The following is a 24,393-nucleotide window of genomic DNA, read 5'->3' on the forward strand; positions in this document are numbered from 1 at the left end:
TCTATTTCCCATCCCTGTGGTTAGCGCTGCTCTATTTCCCATCCCTGTGGTTAGCGCTGCTCTATTTCCCATCCCTGTGGTTAGCGCTGCTCTATTTCCCATCCCTGTGGTTAGCGCTGCTCTATTTCCCATCCCTGTGTTGAGCGCTGCTCTATTTCCCATCCCTGTGGTTGGCGCTGCTCTATTTTCTATCCCTGTGGTTAACGCTGCTCTATTTCCCCTCCCTGTGGTTAGGGCTGCTCTATTTCCCAACCCTGTGGTTAGCGCTGCTCTATTTCCCATCCCTGTGGTTAGCGCTGCTCTATTTCCCATCCCTGTGGTTAGCGCTGCTCTATTTCCCATCCCTGTGGTTAGCGCTGCTCTATTTCCCATCCCTGTGTTTAGCGCTGCTCCATTTCCCATCCCTGTGGTTAGCGCTGCTCCATTTCCCATCCTTGTGGTTAGCGCTGCTCTATTTCCCATCCCTGTGGTTAGCGCTGCTCTATTTCCCATCCCTGTGGTTAGCGCTGCTCTATTTCCCATTCCTGTGTTTAGCGCTACTCTATTTCCCATCCCTGTGTTTAGCGCTACTCTATTTCCCATCCCTGTGTTTAGCGCTGCTCTATTTCCCATCCCTGTGGTTAGCACTGCTCTATTTCCCATCCCTGTGGTTAGCGCTGCGCTATTTCCTATACCTGTGGTTAGCGCTGCTCTATTTCCTATCCCTGTGGTTAGTGCTGCTCTATTTCCCATCCCTGTGGTTAGCGCTGCTCTATTTCCCATCCCTGTGTTTAGCGCTGCTCTATTTCCCATCCCCGTGGTTAGCGCTGCTCTATTTACTATCCCTGTGGTTAGCGCTGCTCTATTTCCCATCCCCGTGGTTAGCGCTGCTCTATTTCCCATCCCTGTGGTTAGCACTGCTCTATTTCCCATCCCTGTGGTTAGCGCTGCTCTATTTCCTATCCCTGTGGTTAGCGCTGCTCTATTTCCCATCCCTGTGTTTAGCGCTGCTCTATTTCCCATCCCCGTGGTTAGCGCTGCTCTATTTCCTATCCCTGTGGTTAGCGCTGCTCTATTTCCCATCCCCGTGGTTAGCGCTGCTCTATTTCCCATCCCTGTGTTTAGCGCTGCTCTATTTCCCATCCCCGTGGTTAGCGCTGCTCTATTTCCCATCCCTGTGGTTTGCGCTGCTCTATTTCCTATCCCCGTGGTTAGCGCTGCTCTATTTCCCATCCCTGTGGTTAGCGCTGCTCTATTTCCCATCGCTCTGGTTAGCGCTGCTCTATTTCCTATCCCTGTGGTTAGCGCTGCTCTATTTCCCATCCCTGTGGTTACCGCTGCTCTATTTCCTATCCCTGTGGTTAGCGCTGCTCTATTTCCCATCCCTGTGGTTAGCGCTGCTCTATTTCCCATCCCTGTGGTTAGCGCTGCTCTATTTTGCGTCGCTGTGTTACAGTGGGGGGGGGCTCTTCTCTCTCATCTACCCTCCTCCTCAGTCTTCCATTACTAACAACCAGTGGACATAGATATTATTCAATATTTTCTTCCACACAGAGGAAGACTTTTGTTTTGTGTCTGATGTCGCCTATGAATGCAAGGCCAGGGAATCTTCATCTGGACAGAGGCCTCTGTCTGTCTGTCAGGGATACACATTAAGAACTAATGGGCTGGATGTACCTATGTTGTTGCCTATTTCCCAGTAGCAAACTCCAAATGAAAGCGTGGTGGGAGCTCAGCTGAGTAAATGCACTCCCCATCTCTCTCTCTGGACATGTGAGTGAACCCAGTCAGCTGCACTGTACACTGACTCCTCTCAGAATTTGTCCGCACACTGAATGGACCTTTTGTGCTGAGGAGTTGCTCAAGGGTGTGTTATGAGCTTGTTACACTTGCTATTTTTTGATGCTGGCCTCCACAATGAAGTGGGTGTCAGGTCTCTGATGTGCATTAGCAGCAAGCCTTTCAAAGACTTATAGCGAATCAAATGGATCGGTGAAGCGTAACGTCCCCATCAGCATGGGTTGTCATCAGGAAAATCGTTATCCTGACCTACAGCGATTTATATTCTAGTCTTCAGCTAAGATAGTACTAACAGGAAAGAGAGACCAGAAATAAATCTATTGTTAGTGCGTATGAGTTACTAATCTGTAACAGTGTTTGTGTTTGTCAGATTATTTGTGTGTGGTGTAGTCGTTCCTAATGGGGCAGCACTCCCGGTGATGTCATTGATGTGAGGAAGTGACAAATTATCTCAGATGTCGCATCGGGGTCAACTGGGACCGCTAGGCGTCTCTGGTTCCTGGGCACAGACAGTTGAAAGTAGGGCTGAGTCTCTCAACTCTGGTTCAGGGTACCCCCACACAGGGAGTGCAGGCTTTTGTTCAAGCCAAACACTAACTCTTGAATCAATTCATCAACGAGCCATTGACCAATTGAATCAGGTGTGTAAGTGCAGAATCAGATTAGTGCTGGGCTGGAACAAATGCCTGAATACTGTGTGAGTGTCCCCTAGACCAGAATTGAGCAACCAACGCCGTAGTAAAGGAATGCTGTGTATCAACCCTCCGTGTGGCTGGACGAGTTGAGCAACCCTGTATGTAATAAGGACCGTTGTATCTAGTTTTCCCGTTAGGCTCCAGTGTCTCAGCCATCCTCCTACTCAGTAGCACAACGGCAGATCCAGGTCCTGTAGTGACCAAGCAGCAGATGAGGAGTCAATACTGCTCTTTATGTCTCCTTAACAATGCTGCCTTACAGTGAAGCCAGCTCGTTGCCTGAGTCTGAGACACTCTGTACTGGACCAAACCCAACTCACTGTGGATCGTGCTTCCAATGGCTCACTGAGTTCGAGCACGGTGCTGGCAACACAAGGGTTGTGGATTAGATTTCCCACATGGGCCTGTTTTGTTCATGTTCGTCCTGTGTCATTCATTGTTAATAATGTTGACTATTCTGTCTCTTTAGAATAAAGTGTCTGCGAAGGGACGTATTAACCTCTCTCGTTGATGAGTATCACACCAGTACTCCCACCCAGAACTCCCACCCAGAACTCCCACCCAGAACTCCCACTACTTAGCCTGTGGTTCTCAACGGGACTTGGTGTGCTGTGAATTTGCATATCCGCACAAATGGTTCCAAATCTCCATTTCCTGCTGGAGAAGCTTTAAGCTTTCATTAGCCTAATCTTACGTCCCCCATAGGAAGTAACCCATGACTTATTATGGCTCATTTGTCTCCAGTCTCCCCAGGTCCAGATGCCTCTATGATTTAGCCTCGCCGTGCAGGAATGCCCACTGACGTTTTGTTTCGGAATGCCGTCTAAACCGCCGGAAGTACTGTGGTGCGCTCGGTGACATCATTAGCCAGTGTGTCAGAGTTCAGTTATATATAGGGATGTTGATTTGTGTAACACGGATGACATTTCAGCTTAAAGCCTAGAACCCCCCCCTCCCACACACACACACACACACACACTGAAAACAGGACACTGAAAACAGGGCCATGTCACTATGGCTTAGGGTGACGGGCAGTCTTCTAGTGTTATCCATTATTTAGTTATATAACTTATATAAAACACACACCTTCTGTTGAGAGCAGATGTCATTAACATAGCATGACTAATGAGCTAGTCATTATTGCCATGCAGATTGGCTTGTAAACATATTATCATATTAGGGGGTAATCAAGAGAAACGTTTTTTTTCCCCCAAAACTTTATTGCATTTCCGCAGATGCATTAAAAACAGTAATAGCATGTGTTTTTAAAAGAGTCAAACTTAAGGTACTATGCACAGAACTGGATGGCCATGTCAATGTAGTTGCATAACGTCTCAGTAGAAGCCATGTAGGGCATATTTAACGTCTGTGACCAAACTCCACATGCACAGACACTGTGTGTGTGTGTGTGTGTGTGTGTGTGTGTGTGTGTGTGTGTGTGTGTGTGTGTGTGTGTGTGTGTGTGTGTGTGTGTGTGTGTGTGTGTGTGTGTGTGTGTGTGGAGACTGTCTGGGTCAGTGCAGCAGATTTAGACATCAGGAGCCTGCCATGCTGATTACAGGGGCACAAGCCACAAGGAACCACAGGAACTCTTTCTCTCTCTCTGCCTCTCCATTTCTCTCTCTATTGTTCTCTCCCTCTATTTCTCACTCACTCACTCACTCACTCACTCACTCACTCACTCACTCACTCACTCACTCACTCACTCACTCACTCACTCACTCACTCACTCACTCACTCACTCACCATGACTCAGTTTAGTCTAATTCGCAGGGACAGGACAGAGGTGTGTGTGTGTGTGCGTGTGTGTGTGTAATCCCGAAACACACATTATTGTTGACTACCTAGCCCTCAGTCTTGTTTGTCCATGCACTCTGTACCCTGCTGTGTGTTAGGCAGTACTTAGTGAATTGATAAGACATCCAAGCCACTGTTGATGATCCATTTTCTCAATGTCAACATGTGTTTCAGTATTTAACTACATCTGTCAGTTCTATCAGTCATTCAAAATGCTAAGTGTGGTTCTGACCTAGGCATTTTATAGCCTGAATCCAAGATCTGTTTGTGCTGTCTTGCCAACTCCCTTACTATGAGTGTCACGCCAAACAAGTTGGAACACAAACAGATCAGAGACTCAGGCAAGGTCTGGGCTATGTAGAGCCGGAGACTCCCGGGCCTGTGGACCCGACACTGTGAGGATATATCCCATTCTGTCTGCTGCCAGCTTCCTCCAGGCTCTAATTACTACCTTATGGTGAGCAAATATCCAGCAGATGTCCCAGTACCACCACAGCCACGCTGGGAAGGACAGACGGACGGACTGCAGTCCAAGCACTTTTACAACACTTTGATTTAACTTCTTACTGACCTGGAATTGGGGTTGGGGGTTGTCAGACTTTTGGAAAGGAAAAAAAAGTCTGTCTTTGAGTTCGAGTTGAGAAATGACTGTCCTGAGGGGAGTGGGTTAGATAGTATCTGCAATCTGTTTTGTACTGTGAGCTGCCATTTCCAGAGTAATTACTCAGCCTTTGGGACATTACTTATTCAGCTATATATTGGCCATGAAATTCATTCTCTATTTGGTTATGAAGTAGGAAGTCTCTCTGACTGGTTTACACCAGGTCATCTTTAACCAATGAAAACCATGAGAAATTGATAGCAATCAGAAACGTCAAAGACCAAGTCTAATCACTGTCTTATTGACCATGCTCATTAACTCAACCACACTGACTCTGCATAATCACAATCTCAATCTGTGTCAATTCCCCCAAAGCCCCAGTGAGCCCCACTCCCTCATCCCCCCTCCCTCATCCCCACTCCCTCATCCCCACTCCCTCATCCCCCCTCCCGCAGCATTTGGACACCATCAGTGGGGAATATGTGGATGGGGGATGAGCATGTGGCTGCCATCGGGAGCAGAGGGAATCAGGTGATTGGATCAAATCAAGGTCCCTCAATCAGGCAGAGTGTGTGTGTGTGTGTGTGTGTGTGTGTGTGTGTGTGTGTGTGTGTGTGTGTGTGTGTGTGTGTGTGTGTGTGTGTGTGTGTGTGTGTGTGTGTGTGTGTGTGTGTGTGTGTGTGTGTGTGTGTGTGTGTCATAGGCCCTAGATTAACAGCTGCTGGATGTGTCGTAGCAGGGTTTTTATTCAGGATGGTGAGACTTTTTAGAACCTGAATTTTATTTAACTAGGCAAGTCAGTTAAGAACACATTCTTATTTTCAATGACGGCCTCGGAACAGTGGGTTGACTGCCTGTTCAGGGGCAGAATGACAGATTTGTATCTTGTCAGCTCGAGGATTTGAACTTGTAACATTTCTGTTCGTTGCCAAACACCACTAGGCTACCCTGCCGCCCCAATGTTGTGAATGATCCCCAGGCCAGCAGATCTGATTGTAAAAGCAGGGCAGTAGATTCATGAGAAGGACATGCCTGTCTGTGTCTAACAGAGAATAGGGGAGCTGTGCTGTGTAGCGCTGTGATGAGGTCATAGATTGTGGCTGCAGCGACGAATCGGGCACAGTCTGTTTTATTTTCTCTGCCTCATTCCCCCTTTATTCTGCATCATCAGCTCTTACTGTAGGTTTAGAAAGACGGTCTAAAAGTATGTGTGTGTGTGTGTGTGTGTGGGTGTGTGTGTGTGTGTGTGTTTATGCCTGTGTGTATATCATCGGCCCCCGAGGCCCTTCCCCAGATGTGCAGAAGACATGCTCCTGCAGAGGGAACCTCCTGATCTCTCCTCCCTTTTACCTTCACTCCTCTCTTCTTCCAGTCCATTTACATTCAGTCCTTTCACTACCTCCACCTCTCTTATATCTCTCTTTTCTCTTCCCACTCATCTTTTATCTCCTTCTGACTGTTCTGTGTCCTTCATAGTGCATCACCGCCCCATAGGCATGTCTATACTAGTGGTCCGCTGTGTGCTGGTCCAGTCCTTGACTCTTATGTAACTAAATGTAGCATGTTGGGGTCAGGCGTTTGGCCATAGGTCATGTAGTAAAGTGACGGCTTACATTTTAATGTGAACCCTTAGGCTCACCATGCAACGTCAGTCATCGTGTAGCCTACAGCTTTTTGGGTCTTGCATGGGTGCTTTTGCGTACATGGCTGTCTGCTTTCGATGCCCTTATGCCCTACTGCACAACGTGTGTGTGTGTGTTTGTGTGTGTTTACAGGATGTACGGTCATGCGAGAGGAATCTGCTCTGGATAACAGCCTTCCTCCCCAGGCTGGGTGGTGAAGGTGGTGTGTGTGTGTCTGCATATGAGTGTGTTTGTATGTGTGTGCACGCCTAAGCGTGCGCATGTGTATGTGCGTGTATACGTGTGTGTGTGCCTACGTGCATATGTGCGTGTGTGTATGTGTGTGGGCATATATGAGCCTGTGCGTGCATGCGCGCGTGTGTCCATACGTGTGTGTGTGCATACGTGCATATGTGCGTGTGTGTATGTGCATACGTGCGCCTGTGTGTGCGTGCACGTGTGTGTGTACATACGTATGTGTGTGTGCATGCATACGTGCGCGTGTGTGCATACGTGCGTGTGTGTGCATACGTGCACGTATGTGTGCGTATGTGTGTGTGTGTGTGCACGTGTGTGTGCATGCATGCATGTGTGTGCGCATACGTGCGCATGTGTGTGCATATGTGCGAGTGTGTGTGTGTGCATACGCGCACGCGTGTGTGCGGTGTGTGTGCGATGTAGGACTGAAACAATTATTAGATTGGTCGATTGTTTGGTCGATTATGATGTTTTTGTAGAGCAGTTGTAAATATCTAAAAACAAAATTCTGGCACACCTCTTATTCGCGCCCATCTCAGTGAACTAATCCATTGCGGAGGCCGAGACTAATCCATTGCGGAGGCCGTGGGGATGGCACAGTCCAAGAAGATGGGGAGTGTGGCTGCACAATGCACTTCTCTCTCCAGAATGAGCTCTCTCCTGCCCCAATTTGTGCACATTCATTGTTTCATAACTTTATTGTGTGAATTGTTTGTGTTTCATTGTTAGTGTCTATCAATTCCCCATTACATACAGTAGATCACCAGTAGTACATTTTACAGTTAATCCCTGTCATTTCTAATCTACAATGTTTGTTTGGTTACGGTAATGTCTGTTAATGCATTTAATATAAATTCAGCAAATAAAGAAATGTCCTCTCACTGTGCACTGCGTTTATTTTCAGCAAACTTAACATGTGTAAATATTTGTATGAACATAACAAGATTCAAACACTGAGACTTAAACTGAACAAGTTCCACAGACACGTGACTAACAGAAATGGAATAATGTGTCCCTGAACAAAGGGGGGGGGGATCAAAATCAAAAGTAACAGTCAGTATCTGGTGTGGCCACCAGTTGCATTAAGTACTGCAGTGCATCTCCTCCTCATGGACTGCACCAGATTTGTCAGTTCTTGCTGTGAGATGTTACCCCACTCTTCCACCAAGGCACCTAAAAGTTCCCCAGCGAAGAGCCCTCCACCTCCGATCCAACAAGTCCCAGACGTGCTCAATGGGATTGAGATCCGGGCTCTTCGCTGGCCATGGCAGAACACTGACATTCCTGTCTTATAGGAAATCACTCACAGAACGAGCAGTATGGCTGGTGGCATTGTCATGCTGGAGGGTCATGTCAGGATGAGCCTGCAGGAACGGTACCACATGAGGGAGGAGGATGTCTTCCCTGTAACGCACAGCGTTGAGATTGCCTGCAATGACAACAAGTTCAGTCCGAAGATGCTGTGACACACCTGCATGTTCATTAATTGTTTATGGTTCTTTGAACAAGCATGGGAAACACCCTTTTACAATGAAGATCTGTGAAGTTATTGGGATTTTTATAAATGATCTTTGAAAGACAGGGTGCTGAAAAAGGGACGTTTCTTTTTTTTGCCGAGTTATTATTATTATTCCAGTCGTTTACCGCTCTCATTGTCGGAGTGGACACGTTATTTGCAGAGCGCATAACCTATGAAACACATTTTGTTTTATTTCATTCCATTTACGAAATCTGTCCATTTAGTCATTGTCGGGAGCACTCCAAACAAAAGACCATGTTGAGTAAGGGCGTGCACCTGATTACGCATAGAAGTAGGCCGGCCTATAGGCTTCTCAAAGTAATGTTTTCTTCACCTCAAACAGCTAGGAAGCAAAGTCTGTTTTTACATCCATTCAGACTAACAATTGTTCCTCAATGTATTTGAGAATTCTTTCCAGCTCTCTCCCTTTTCCATAACCACTCAGTGTAAAAGGAAAAGTGTCATGCTCTGTTTGATCCAGTGGAAACATCATCAATAGGCCTACCTGATTATTACTTATCCCTTGCGCAAATAGCCTACAGCTGATGGCACAGAATATTTTATACAATGTTTTAAGAAGCTTCAGGCCAGACCCAAGTTAAGAATTAATACAATGTTTCAAGTTTGTTGCAGACAGGCCATGTGTGGACACTGCATGCTGCAATGTTTTTATTTGTTGGCTTTATAGGCTATTTTTACATAGTTGGCAATAGAAGTTACATTTTAAGTTTATATCATTTTCATATAGAACTGGATAGAGTTTTGATGTACCACATGACAATGATTTTGAGATACAAAGACATTATTATAAATTAAATTAAATTGTTCCATGAAAAATGTGAATATGAAAACCATAACTGGTACACAGATCAGTAAAAATTTGAATATAAATTGGCATTCCTCGTGAGAAAGTTGGCCGACTCCTCGTGTAGCCTATAACCGGCAACTTCAGGAGAGTAACAGCAGAATCTGCGAAAGCCAGCGGGAGTTGGATGGTTGGGACAGATTAAGGATTTTTTTCTTCTGGTTATCTTGATCTCTGGCTCCTTCTTGAGTTGGGGGGGGGGACAGCCCTAGTGTGGTGGGAGGTTCTCCTCCAGCAGGCAGGTTTGGATTATGTAGAGGGTAGGTGGTGAAACGTATGAGTGAAACCATCTCTCTACAGCTAGACAGTGGAGCTGGTCTCTCTCCTCTCTCTACAGCTAGACACTGGAGCTGGTCTCTCTCCTCTCTCTACAGCTAGACACTGGAGCTGGTCTCTCTCCTCTCTCTACAGCTAGACACTGGAGCTGGTCTCTCTCCTCTCTCTACAGATGGACACTGGAGCTGGTTGCTCTCCTCTCTCTACAGCTAGACACTGGAGCTGGTCTCTCTCTCTCCTCTCTCTACAGCTGGACACTGGAGCTGGTCTCTCTCTCTCCTCTCTCTACAGCTAGACACTGGAGCTGGTTGCTCTCCTCTCTCTACAGCTAGACACTGGAGCGGGTCTCTCTCTCTCCTCTCTCTACAGCTAGACACTGGAGCTGGTCTCTCTCCTCTCTCTACAGCTAGACACTGGAGCTGGTCTCTCTCCTCTCTCTACAGCTAGACACTGGAGCTGGTCTCTCTCCTCTCTCTACAGCTAGACACTGGAGCTGGTCTCTCTCCTCTCTCTACAGCTAGACACTGGAGCTGGTCTCTCTCCTCTCTCTACAGCTAGACACTGGAGCTGGTCTCTCTCCTCTCTCTACAGCTAGACACTGGAGCTGGTCTCTCTCCTCTCTCTACAGCTGGACGCTGTAGCTGGTCTCTCTCTCCTCTCTCTACAGATGGACACTGGAGCTGGTCTCTCTCTCTCTTCTCTCTACAGATGGACACTGGAGCTGGTCTCCCTCTCCTCAATTAGGTCTCACCATGGAGCCACTACAGTACAGGCCTGTTGAGGCTTATAGTAAACCAACGTTGAGTCAGAGCTGGCTTACCGCAGCACCACTGTTTAAATACCGTACACATATCGTACATGAAAAAGTGTGTCACCAAAAGATACTGCTGCTTTGTTAATTGCCTGAGTGTCACAAATAGGATGTCACAGATTGTCACGTGTGTTTTTGTGTGTGTGTTTGTGCGTGTGGTCGCAAGCGTGCCTGCTTGCATGAGTCTGTGTGAAAGAGACCACAGTGCTTTTGGGCTCAGGCCAAGGGTCTGACTGTCTCGCCTGTCCAGCTGAGCACTGACTAGGTCCAGGGTAGACTGGGTTAGTGCTGCCATTTGACTGCCCTAAAGAGTTCTCCTTAATTAAAACATGTCATAAGCAGTCACTGCATTCCATTAACTTTGTTATTGCTCAACAGCTTTAACAGCCTTAAAACCGGGCCTCAATTTTTGACAGACTTGAGTAACATTGGCAAACACCATGTGGATGGAAGTTGGCTTCTTCCTTATGACTGAGTTCCTCTTTAATAGAGGTGAAAATGTATTCAGAATGTAGCTCTGATCTGTTTCTTTGAGTGACCTTTAGTAACCACACTGTGTGTGTGTGTGTGTGTGTGTGTGTGTGTGTGTGTGTGTGTGTGTGTGTGTGTGTGTGTGTGTGTGTGTGTGTGTGTGTGTGTGTGTGTGTGTGTGTGTGTGTGTGTGTGTGTGTGTGTGTGTGTGTGTGTGTGTGTGAGCAAGCATGGACACACATATGGACACACACCTACAAATCTACACACACCCCCCTATCCCTCCATCCAGTCCCTCTACTCCCCCACACAGACATATGGCCATATGACATGAAGAGTGGGGGAGCGAGGAGAGCTAGGGGAAGGAGGTACATCAGAGGGGGAGAGACATACAACTCCACAGAGCTGGTTTGGGTTAGAAGGGACCGTAGATAACGGGTTTCTGTAAAAATGCCTATATAGATAACCCCACTGCTCATTCATGCCTGTCTCATTCCCACTGGGCTACAGTGTGTGTGTGTGTAGATTGGGGTGTTTGTGTGTGTCCCATCTGTTGACCCTTTCATGACTGGTTCCAACTTCCTTGGGTCCCTCCGTACAGTAGATGAAGCAATTTAAAAAGAGGATCTTACAAGACAGAGGGAAAATCCCAGAGAAGGTTGTTATGAATGTTTGTGAACTCACTTCTGATCACACTCCTTGGCAGAGAGACTGCAAAGTTTGGCTCCGGTTTAAGTTTTTGACAACGTACAATAAATCCCCGTCGACACGTACACCATCCCCAGCCCAGTCTCTTGTATCATCACCTCACCTCAGATAAAGCCGGGCGTTTGTCATCGGGGCAAGCCAAGATAAACAACTTGCCCTATCGCAACTGTAGCATATCACTGTCCTCACCCAGCCACGGTTCCTGTAGATTAAACTAAAACAGCCCAGGACAGGTCACATTCACCTGAAAGAGCCAAAGGGTTTGTCTCCAATCATGTTTATGCTAAAGCTATCTAGATAGTGCAGAGTTAGCGACTTAGCTATCTAGGGAGGGATTGGATGTCCCTTTGAGAACAAATGGAAAGGGAAGTGAAGTGCTTGTAACTTGGGCCGCGTGTGTTTGTTTGGCCGTTTTCTCGCCCAGACGGCAGCTCGCTAATTGACCTCTCCTGAGAGTAAGGTGGAGGGTCAGAGGCCAGAGTGCGTCCTGCGCTCCTGGCGTCAGGGGAGGGGTTGGAAAGGGAGTGGGGTTAGGGGTGGACACTACGGAATGCTCCGGGTCTGTTAAGTGACTCCAGTGTTTGTTTTTCCTGATTAAACCCCAGTCACTAGAACTGGAGATATTCTGGGAGGATAGAATACACAGTCTCTGGTCAGGAAATGTTAAAGTTCCTCTATAACTCACTCAGTTGAGTGTGATGTTGTTATGGGAGTATTCTTCATCCGCTTACCCTACGCTTACCTTGTAACCATGGCATCTTAGAATGGTGTCGAAGGTCCCTACACATACAGTAACAGAGAGTACATTTGTGTGTGTGTGTGTGTGTGTGTGTGTGTGTGTGTGTGTGTGTGTGTGTGTGTGTGTGTGTGTGTGTGTGTGTGTGTGTGTGTGTGTGTGTGTGTGTGTGTGTGTGTGTGTGTGTGTGTGTGTGTGAGAGAGAGAGATATTGGGGGCTGTTAAATGGAGGTAGTGGAGTGCTTGAGTTCCATGATCTTTCTAGAGAAAGATAGAGAGAACGTCTATATAATCAGCACATGGCCATTATATTATTGCATTATCCCACAGTACTAGCGTTGCATTATCACACAGTACTAACATTGCATTATCCCACAGTACTAACGTTGCATCGTCCCACAATGCTAACACTGCATCGTCACACAGTACTAACGCTGCATCGTCATACAGTACTAACGCTGCATCGTCACACAGTACTAACGCTGCATCGTCATACAGTACTAACGCTGCATCGTCATACAGTACTAACGCTGCATCGTCACACAGTACTAACGCTGCATCGTCATACAGTACTAACGCTGCATCGTCATACAGTACTAACGCTGCATCGTCACACAGTACTAACGCTGCATCGTCACACAGTACTAACACTGCATCGTCACACAGTGCTAACGCTGCATCGTCACACAGTACTAACGCTGCATCGTCACACAGTACTAACGCTGCATCGTCACACAGTACTAACGCTGCATCGTCACACAGTGCTAACGCTGCATCGTCACACAGTACTAACGCTGCATCGTCATACAGTACTAACGCTGCATCGTCATACAGTACTAACGCTGCATCGTCACACAGTACTAACGCTGCATCGTCATACAGTACTAACGCTGCATCGTCACACAGTGCTAACGCTGCATCGTCACACAGTACTAACGCTGCATCGTCACACAGTACTAACGCTGCATCGTCATACAGTACTAACGCTGCATCGTCATACAGTGCTAACGCTGCATCGTCACACAGTGCTAACGCTGCATCGTCACACAGTGCTAACGCTGCATCGTCACACAGTACTAACGCTGCATCGTCACACAGTGCTAACGCTGCATCGTCACACAGTACTAACGCTGCATCGTCACACAGTACTAACGCTGCATCGCCACACAGTACTAACGCTGCATCGTCGCACAGTACTAACGCTGCATCGTCTCACAGTGCTAACGCTGCATCGTCACACAGTACTAACGCTGCATCGTCGCACAGTACTAACGCTGCATCGTCTCACAGTACTAACGCTGCATCGTCACACAGTGCTAACTCTGCATCGTCACACAGTTCTAACATTGCATTATCCCACAGTACTAACATTGCATATCATCCCACAGTACTAACGTTGCATCGTCACACAGTACTAACGTTGCATCGTCCCACAGTGCTAACGCTGCATCGTCACACAGTGCTAACGCTGCATCGTCACACAGTGCTAACACTGCATCATCACACAGTACTAACACTGCATTATCACACAGTACTAACACTGCATTATCACACAGTGCTAACACTGCATCATCGCACAGTACTAACACTGCATCATCACACAGTACTAAGACTGCATTATCGCACAGTACTAACACTGCATCATCGCACAGTGCTAACATTGCATCATCACACCGTGCTAACACTACATTATCACACAGTACTAACACTGCAACATCACACAGTACTAACACTGCATTATCGCACAGTACTAACATTGCATCATCACACAGTACTAACACTGCATTATCGCACAGTACTAACATTGCATCATCACACAGTTCTAACACTGCATCATCACACAGTTCTAACACTGCATTATCACACAGTACTGACACTGCATCGTCACACAGTGCTAAAACTGCATTATCACGGCAGATTGAAGACATTAGACCTAAGAGGGAGGGAGGGAGGGGGAGAGATGTGACTAAGTCAGACAGAAAAGGGGGAAGTCTTCAGCAAAAAAGGAGAGAGAGAAAAAAGACAGACATTACATGTGGCTAAGGCTGTGAGCAAGTAATGGAGCGAGACAGAATAGCCGGTAAGTTCTGGGCTCTCAAACTTTTTTCTTCTGCGTAGTTTGGAGTCTTTTTCATTGAAGAAAAGCTGCTTAATTCTCTCTTTTCTAACTCACTTGGTAACTTTAGTTTGCTGCCTTGCCTGTGTAGAGGAAGCCACGAGTCATTCGAGGTTCTGTTTGCTTAGTCGGCAGTACAGTAGACACTGGGGCACGCTGTCTGTCTAGTCCGGTTGCCTCACTACTGTTTGAAGAGTTTAGGACTAACCAATTCATCTTGCTAGTAAATTCCACAAGAATATGATCATTGGCTCTAATTCTCTCCATTTTTAAGTGTTGACATGTAATAGTTTACTCTACAGCGGGTGGTTTTCTTTGTCTCTTTCTGACACTCTCAGCTGTGAGATAGTGTACGGCTGCCTTTACTGAGTGAGTGGGTGAGTGAGTGGGTGAGTGAGTGGGCATCATGTGAAGACGTGTCTTAAGCCCTATGACTACAAGCTATCCTGGACACTACTACGGAAAGAAATGTGGAAAAGCCACAAACATATGCCATTTGTGACTGAGGCATTGCCGTAGGATTGCATTGGATATGAGGGACTAATGATTTACTTCAGCTGACCCTGATGTGGGAGCTAGACTATAGACATGATTCACTCCGAATCATGTCATGGCCATGCGTACAAGGGAGTTTATGCTTGATTTCAGTCATCTGGATTAACTATGGTTGATGGGAAAGTCTATTTTTAATTATGGGATGAGGCATGAGCTCATAATATGCTTTTTTTTGCGGCTGTGGCCTCCGCCAGCGTCTTTTCAGGAAAACCTGGCACGTCCCACACACTGTGTCCTGTCAGACTGCGTGTCTTGTCATTCTGTGTCCTCCCCGCTGTTGCTCTCAGCTTCAGGGTTGATATTCCTCCACGTCCCCTGTTCATGTCACCCTCTCTGTTTACACACAGTGCTACGACTGAAGCTATCTCGGATCCCTAGATCTGCCTTATCAAAATCTTTCATTGGATTTTCAGTTTTTTTGGTACGTTTTGCGTGTAGAGGGGCTTCTAAACTGGCCCGTATGGGCTCAGACTGGATTAAAACGATAAGGCTAATCCAACAGGCTTGTGGAGATTAGCGTCGGACGTCAAACTGAGCGTCACTCTGAATATTTGCCTTCATTCAGCTGCTAATGAGATGGCTCCACTTCAGCTCCGAGTGCATATGATCTGCTGTGCAGACTCTGTATAGTTCTAGATTAGACCACAGGGAGGCAGTGTTGCTACGAGAGTTTTCCCTTGGAAGTCTGTCTCTGCAGGCAGTCAGTGGACTGCACCACCATTTCACTGAGTTCTGTGAAAAGTTCCATGTGGATGATTCATATTTTGCAGACGGGGATTTCTTTCTTGTGTGAGTTGGAAGAATCTAGCAAAGTCGGACGTTGGCGGGGGCGAGGAGAAGTGTGAGGTTTTTCCACAGCTCGAGCGTTTGGTGGCAGCAGTCGCCTTTCACCCAGGAAGCCCTGGACTGAGCAACTTCCTGTTTCTGCTCAACTCTTCATTTTGTTTTTATGGGGTTGTTTTTAGATGTGTTGCTATGACAATCAACGTTTCCTCCCAAAAAACACAACTTGTTTTAAGAGTGATATGAGCTACAGTATTAAGTCTCAGCTGGACATTTTGGACCCGTGATCTGAGCCTCTGTCGCCACTCTCCGTTTTGGCTCTGTAGTGTTTCAAACCTCTCTGCTATAAACCGTTGCGTCAGTCCCCAGAGTTACGGCCGTGGTGTAGCCTCAGTACCCTCAGCTGTGCTGGATTTAAGATAATATGTTCAATGTGATGTCTTATTGATCATCTCTACGTATGGGCAGCACATTGTGCTATAATGGCAGATAGTTGACTCGCTCAATGTGTCTGGCTGGTGCTTTAGTGGAAAAATGAAAACCGATGATTAATAGTGGAATTGAGAGGAGATCAGAAATGCCTTTTAACTGTCTGTATTGAGACATTTTAAATAGAGATATGAACAGTACAGGATATCCTGTTGGGTGATGCTCTCATCACAGCCATGTTAGGCTATTGGTGGCTGAGGTGGTAGTTGATAGACCAGTTGAGGTCAATGTGGAGGGAGGGAGGTGACGATAGGGCTTTGCTCTGAACACTGGTTCTTACATGCTCTGGATCAACACAAGGCCTGTTTAGTGTGTCACACGTCAGCTTACTCATCCTTCGGCTGCTGTGTGTGAATTTTCCTTTGAATTTGTTTGGGTTTTGCACAATGTAAACAGTGCAGTGAATGCAGGCGATAGCCAATGCAGTACCCTTAAGACACAGCACAACAAACACATGCAAGACTCCACTCACACACATGCACACTACCCAATGGCTAACCCCTGTTGAGGAAGTTGCAAGGCTCTTTGTGTTCCATAAAAGCAGTGCACAGGATTTCCTCCATGAGTCAGCTGTCGACACTTCTACCTTCCCACCTCTCTGCACCCTACCTTTTATTGTCTGCTAATATTATTATTTCTCCACTAGGATAAGACCGGGCCCAAAGAACATGGCCCTGGACATTGAGAACAGGAAAGAAGGAAACTGGGCAGGCAGGCTCTATGGAAGCCCCACCTTTTGGTGTTGGGAGTTTGGCTGGTACTAGGCTATTATATGGAAATGACGGAACAGGGGTCAAATCTGGGGTTAGGTTAGTCATGATATATTTGTCAATGGATACTAGTAGTCTTGAAGGTGTATCACGACAAGGGCCAGCTCTCGTGTGACCCTTGTATGATCTACGGGTCTGACTGGGCCTTGCACCAGTGGAACATTCATTGAAGGTGTATCACGACAAGGGCCAGCTCTCGTGTGACCCTTGTCTGATCTACGGGTCTGACTGGGCCTTGCACCAGTGGAACATTCATTGAAGGTGTATCACGACAAGGGCCAGCTCTCGTGTGATCCTTGTCTGATCTACGGGTCTGACTGGGCCTTGCACCAGTGGAACATTCATTGAAGGTGTATCACGACAAGGGCCAGCTCTTGCGTGACCCTTGTATGATCTACGGGTCTGACTGGGCCTTGCACCAGTGGAACATTCATTGAAGGTGTATCACGACAAGGGCCAGCTCTCGTGTGACCCTTGTATGATCTACGGGTCTGACTGGGCCTTGCACCAGTGGAACATTCATTGAAGGTGTATCACGACAAGGGCCAGTTCTCGTGTGACCCTTGTCTGATCTACGGGTCTGACTGGGCCTTGCACCAGTGGAACATTCATTGAAGGTGTGGGAAATGCTAATGTACCTGTAGGGAATGCTAAAATAATGGTATGTTTAGATGGTACGAGGTAGACTTTAGATGGCAAAGCCGATGTCATTGTTTTCAATGAGAGCACGACAGTAAATGTCATTGGGGCTGGCGGTGACTGCCGTCAGCCGCCACGGTAGATGGGACTTGTTTGTTTTACTCCATGTGCAACTCTGTGTCGTTGTATGTGTCGAACTGCTTTGCTTTATCTTGGCCAGGTCGCAATTGTAAATGAGAACTTGTTCTCAACTTGCCTACCTGGTTAAATAAAGGTGAAATAAAATATCTATCCTTATGCCTAGTCACTTTACCCTGCCTTCATGTACATATCTACCTCAAATACCTTATTATTATCTATCCTGATGCCTAGTCACTTTACCCTGCCTTCATGTACATATCTACCTCAAATACCTTATTTGTTATGTACCTCGTTTGTAGAATAACCGGACCAAGATGCAACGTGGTAGGCGTACATATCCTTTCATTTTAAATGTTCCACCAAAAAAACAATAAACAACTAAACAGATGTAAAGCTAGGAGTGCAAAACCACGCAACACAAAAAAGACAAGATCCCACAACTGAAAGTGGGAAAAAGGGCTGCCTAAGTGTGATCCCCAATCAGAGACAACGATTGACAGCTGCCTCTGATTGGGAACCATACTAGGCCAACAAAGAAAAATAAAACATATATACAAAGACTAGAGTACCCACCCTAGTCACATCCTGACCTAACCAAAATATAGAGAATAAACAGGGATCTCTAAGGTCAGGGTGTGACATTATTATTATCTATCCTGATGCCTAGTCACTTTACCTTGCCTTCATGTACATAACTACCTCATATATCTTATTATTATATATCCTGATGCCTAGTCACTTTTCCCTGCCTTCATGTACATATCTACCTCAAATACCTTATTATTATCTATCAAAGGTGCGGACTCTGGCCGCAAACCTGAACCTATAGGAGAGGGTCCGGGTGGGCGTCTACTCTCGGAGGCGGCTCCGGTTTGGGACGTAGCCCCTGCTCCCTATGTTGATCCATCAGCTTCTGTGGAACCGGGCCGTGGATCGTCGCCGGAGATTCGGGACCGTGAATCGTTGCCGGAGGAACCGGACCGTGGATCATCGCCGGAGGCTCTGAACTGGGAACCACCGCTGGACGCTCCTGACTGCAGATCGTCGCCGGAGGCTCTGGACTGGGAACCCCCGCTAGAGGCTCTGGACTGCAGCTCGTCGCTGAAGACTCTGGACTGCAGACCTTCGCTGAAGGCTCTGGACTGCGGACCGTCGCTGGGGACTCTGGACTGCAGCTCGTCGCTGAATGCTCTGGACTGCGGACCTTCGCTGAAGGCTCTGGACTGCGGACCGTCGCTGGGGACTCTGGACTGCAGCTCGTCGCTGAAGAGTCTGGACTGCAGCTCGTCGCTGAAGGCTCTGGACTGCGGACCGTCGCTGGGGACTCTGGACTGCGGACCATCGCTGGAGACTCAAGACCGTTGCTGGAGGCTCTGGACTGCAGCTCGTCGCTGAAGACTCTGGACTGCAGATCGTCGCTGGAGGCTCCGGACTGGGGACCGTCGCTGGAGGCTCCGTACTGGGGACCGTCGCTGGAGGCTCCGGACTGGGGACCATCGCAGCAGGCTCTGATCTGGGGACCGTCGCTGCAGGCTCTGGACTGGGGACCCTCGCTGCAGGCTCCTTGCCATGGATCATCTCTACAGGCTCCGGGCCATGGATCATCACTGGAGGCTTTGTGCCATGGATTTCCACTACAGGCGCCGGGCCATGGATCACCACTGGAAGCTTCATACCATGGAATATCACTGGAGGCTTCGTACGTGGAGCCGGAACAGGTTTCACCAGACTGAGGAGACGTACTGGAAGCCTGGTGCGGGGAGCTGCCACAACACGTCCTGGCTGGATATCCACTTTAGCTCGGTGAGTGTGGAGAGCTGGCACTGGACGCACTGGGCTATGAAGGCACACTGGAGGCATAGTGCGTAGAGCCGGCGTAGGATATGCTGGGCCGTGGAGGCGCACTAGAGGTCTGGAGCGTAGAGCTGGCACAACGCGTTCTGGCTGAATCCCACCAGTAGCACGGCAAGTGCGGTGAGCTGGAACAGGCCGCACTGGGTTGTGCTGGCTAACTGGGGATACCGTGCGTAGAGCTGGCGCAGGATATCCTGGACCGAAGAGACGCACCGGAGGCCAGGAGCGCTGAGCCGGCACAATCCGTCCTGGCTGAATGCCCACCTTTGCACGGCAACTGCAGGGAGTTTGAAACAGAGCGCACCGGGGTGTGGATGCGTACTGAAGGCATGGTGCTCAGAACCAGATAACACAGTGCTTGACCGGTCACCCGTTCCCCACGGTAAGCACGGCGAGTTGGCTCAGGTCTGAACCCCGACTCCGCCAATCCCCCCCCCCCCCAAAAAAGTGCAAAAAAAAGTGAAAAAGGGGGGGGGGGCACACTGCCTCTCGTGCTTGCTTTGTTGGTATAACTCCTCGTAACGTCGCCATTCCGCTTTCGCTGCCTATATTTCCTCCTTCGGACGGCGATACTGCCCGGCCCTTGTCCAGGGTCCTGCTCCCTCCAGGATTTCCTCCCAGGTCCAGTCCTCTTGACCACACTGCTTGGTCCATTGGGTGGGATCTTCTGTTACGTACCTCGTTCGTAGAATGACCGGACCAAGGTGCAGCGTGGTAGGCGTACATATCCTTTAATTTTAAATTTTCCACCAAAAAACAATAAACAACTCAATGAACGTAAAGCTAGGAGTGCAAAACGATGCAACACAAAAAAGACAAGATCCCACAACTGAAGGTGGGTAACCATACTAGGCCAACAAAAAAAAAAAAAACATAGATATACAAAAACTAGATTACCCACCCTGGTCAAACCCTGACCTAACCAACATATAGAGAATAAACAGGGATCTCTAAGGTCAGGGTGTGACATTATTATTATCTACCCTGATGCCTAGTCACTTTACCCTGCCTTCATGTACATATCTACCTCATATACCTTATTATTATCTACCCTGATGCCTAGTCACTTTACCCTGCCTTCATGTACATATCTACCTCAAATACCTCATACTACTGCACGTTGATCTGATACTGGTACTCCCTGTATACATTCTTGTTTACTTTATTTTATTCCTCTTGTGTTGCTATTTTTCTTTTTATTCTAATTTCTTAAACTCTGCATTGTTGGGAAGGGCTCGAAAGCAAGCATTTCACAGTAAAGTCTACACCTGTTGTATTCGGCGCCTGTGACAAATCAAATTTGATTTGATGACTGGTATGATGTTTTTTTTTTGCGGCCCTCGTCTAAATGCATCATAACGTGACATGTGGAAAGGCACACTTCATCGCACAGTGTGTGTTTTATGCCTGATGGGCAAAGTGTGAAATGATCCAGTCAGGCTAGGAGTCCTGGCGTGTTTACGACTTCTAGTTGGACAGCTCTCACGCGCTCTTGCTTTCTCTCTCTCTCTCTCTCTCTCACTCGTTCTCTGAGTTTTATTATCCCGTTTAATTCCGTAGAGTTTCTCTACTGAAGCTTTTATTGAAGCCAAGTTCATTTAGCTCCGTCAATTTCATCAGCAGTCATCAGCGCAGTGTTGCCACGCTGTCTGGACCGAAAGGTCAGGACAATCACGTTTTAAAAGGTGTCATTTTAGAGAAACTGTCTAATCCCACACACACACACACTCATAAAAGGAATTGATGTGGGGCGACTGGTTTTGTGTCACTTCCTGGTTATGAACGTCTATGGTTGTGTGTTCCTATTCTTCTGAAATTGGCCTGACAACTAAGTCTGCTGGTACAACCAGTCAAGTATTAGGAGGCCTACACTGTAAGTGACAGAGCTAACCCACATATACTGGGGAGACATGACGTGATGTAGACCGTGTGAATATGTGAAGAGTCCTAGACCAGCCTATCCTATAAGTGCATTGTACTGACCCAAACCGGCACCCATTTGCACAAAAAACATGCATCGACACCACAGCTCTCCTGTCTCCTCTCTCTCTCTCTCTCTGCCATGATCCAGGACCAGGCTGTATTGTTTTGGTGGAGATTTTCCTATTAGCCCTACAGTTTAGCCCTACAGTTTAGCCCTGAGCCTTCAAACACTGTTTAGTGTACATTTCAGGGGTACTGAAACACACACGCGTTCCAGATGTTGTTTTGAAAATCTGTCTCCCGATGCCTGGAAGGGAGCCATCATCTGCGTGTGCGTGTGTGTTTGCGTGCGTGTTTAGATAAATATATGATGGCTGGGGAGGTGCGTATTTCGCACGGTGTGTTTTAGGTTTAATTGAGGACTGAGGCTGTGTGGCATATGGTTTACAGTACTGCCACTGGGGCTGAGTACCAGGGGGCCGGCCACACACTGCTACATTTGACCAAATATACATACATGAATGCACATGCATGGGTTAGTGAGGATGTCCTGCAACACACACACACCACACACCTATACACAGCTGTCAGGTTTACTGGATGTATGACACACAGAATGTGGGTATGTGAGTACTTATGAGGCTGACTCAACCCATGGTTGCTTTCAGCACTAAGAGGCACCCTAAACAATCCATAGAAGACTGTAACCTTTGCAACACAGCACAAGTGGTAAACATGGTAGCAGTCTAGCAGAAGTATTCCAATCCTATAACTGGTATATATCATAAACACACACACTCCATAGTCCTTGGACACACACACACTCTACCTGACAGCCTCTGGCCCTGGTCCCTAGACACTCGCCATAGGAAGGAACCAGAACACACAATAAAACACAACAGTACCGCTCCTGACCTGAAGGTGTTAGGGTGAGGCAACGCCAGCCACCAGGTGGGCCCAGGTTCCTATGATGATATTGACCTTCTCAAAAATACCTTTTCATTCATACAGCCAGCTAGTATACATAGTACACATTCACAAGATGGAAATTGCTTGTTGGCATCAGAGGTGTCCTCTGTATGGTCCATATGCTCCACTAAGGGTGAAATACACTGTGTGATTACAATGTTGACTTCCTGTAGTTCTCAACATGTCTGGCTCCAAACATGAAGTGAGTTGCTCTGGAAAAGCCATGAGTCGCTCATCACTAATTACGCTATTGCTTTGTTAGCGTAGAATGCTAACGGGAGATCATAAGCAGATAGCTCTACTATTGCTTTGTTAGCGTAGAATGCTAATGGGAGATCATAAGCAGATAGCTCTACTATTGCTTTGTTAGCGTAGAATGCTAACGGGAGATCATATGCAAATAGCTCTACTATTGCGTCCTAATGCTAATTACTGCAGGGTGACTGCGGTGCAGACTTTAGTATGAAGCACAAGGACAACAATATGTTATTTTTTGTCTTTTTCTATTATTTTTATATCAACAGTTTTTCAAGCTTGCTTCAGAACTTGGTACTCACCCCCAAAAAAGTAGTCCCCAGGGACATGTAATCACCACTCCGATCAAATGCTGTCTTATCAAGCTCATTCCCGCATTGTGTTATTAGGTTACACACTCTCCGAAATCCCCACAGATCTTAACTTCCTGTGTTTTCTCTCGGAACCATTTTTTAACAGGGAGTGAGTGTGTGTGTGACTCGCTCCCTAGCCACACTAGGCCCTACAGTGTAATCAGTCAGGAAACTTCCAGAGAAATGAGTGTTCTTTAATTAGAGAGGTAGTGAGTCAAAGAATGAGTCTGAAATGGAACCCTATTACGCGTGTGTGTGTGTGTGTGTGTGTGTGTGTGTGTGTGTGTGTGTGTGTGTGTGTGTGTGTGTGTGTGTGTGTGTGTGTGTGTGTGTGTGTGTGTGTGTGTGTGTGTGTGTGTGTGTGTGTGTGTGTGTGTATATATATAATCCTTTTTTTATTGTTTTTATTTAACTAGGCAAGTCAGTTAAGAAATAATTCTTACTTACAATGACATCCTACCCAGGCCAAACCTGGACAACGCTGGTACAATTGTGCTCCGACCTATGGGACTCCCAATCACTGCCAGATGTGATGCAGCCTGGACTGTACTATATAGTGCACTACCTTTTGACCAGGGCTCATATAGTGCACTACCTTTTTGACCAGGACTCATATAGTGCACTACCTTTTTGACCAGGGCTCATATAGTGCACTACCTTTTTGACCAGGACTCATATAGTGCACTACCTTTTTGACCAGGGCTCATATAGTGCACTACCTTTTTGTCCAGGGCTCATATAGTGCACTACCTTTTTTGCCAGGGCTCATATAGTGCACTACCTTTTTTGCCAGGGCTCATATAGTGCACTACCTTTTTTGTCCAGGGCTCATATAGTGCACTACCTTTTTGTCCAGGGCTCATATAGTGCACTACCTTTTTGTCCAGGGCTCATATAGTGCACTACCTTTTTTGCCAGGGCTCATATAGTGCACTACCTTTTTTGCCAGGGCTCATATAGTGCACTAACTTTTTGTCCAGGGCCCTATATAGGGAAAAGAGTGCCATTGCAGATTCTGTCAGACTTTGTGTCAGGAAAGTACCAGAGAAGTGAGTGTTTTTTAATTAGTGGTCGTGAGGCAGAATTCCATGTTTATCTATAACTACTGAGGTACTTTCTGAGGTGGTCAGTTCATGTTAGCTCGAGTGGAGTGGGACTGAGTGGCTTGAGGTTTATGAAGGCCATTTTTGAGGGCCTGACTTTTTGACTGGTTGGCTGAGGGAAGAGGAGCTTGCTGGTTGATTACATGAGGCCAGGAAGTTGGTTAAATGGCTGTGTGATATTTCCCCTGTTGGCTCATGTCTTTTTACATGTTGTAGAATGTTATGGGATCAGACTTGACACACACACACACTCACACACACACCCACTCATTGAGAGGGAGACGGCAGTCAGGGAGATGCACAAA

The 24,393-nt window shown here is 47.1% G+C and overlaps 1 protein-coding gene across 3 annotated transcripts in view; it reads left to right on the top strand.

Annotated features, from left to right (window-relative positions):
* LOC124002804 (septin-9-like) overlaps positions 1-24,393 on the top strand; it is a 91,376-nt gene that overhangs the window by 2,615 nt on the left and 64,368 nt on the right. Inside the window, exon 1 of one of the 3 annotated variants that reach the window (XM_046310553.1) lies at positions 14,118-14,218. The exons of 1 other annotated variant lie outside the window; for it this stretch is intronic. In XM_046310553.1, the coding sequence (XP_046166509.1) occupies positions 14,197-14,218 (22 nt within the window). In that variant the 5' untranslated portion in view covers positions 14,118-14,196. Of the gene's footprint in view, positions 1-14,117; positions 14,219-24,393 lie in introns of those variants that run through there. One more of the 3 variants, XM_046310556.1, reaches the window with a different exon arrangement.

This window comes from Oncorhynchus gorbuscha, linkage group LG18, assembly GCF_021184085.1.
Source record: "Oncorhynchus gorbuscha isolate QuinsamMale2020 ecotype Even-year linkage group LG18, OgorEven_v1.0, whole genome shotgun sequence".
Taxonomy (NCBI): domain Eukaryota; kingdom Metazoa; phylum Chordata; class Actinopteri; order Salmoniformes; family Salmonidae; genus Oncorhynchus; species Oncorhynchus gorbuscha.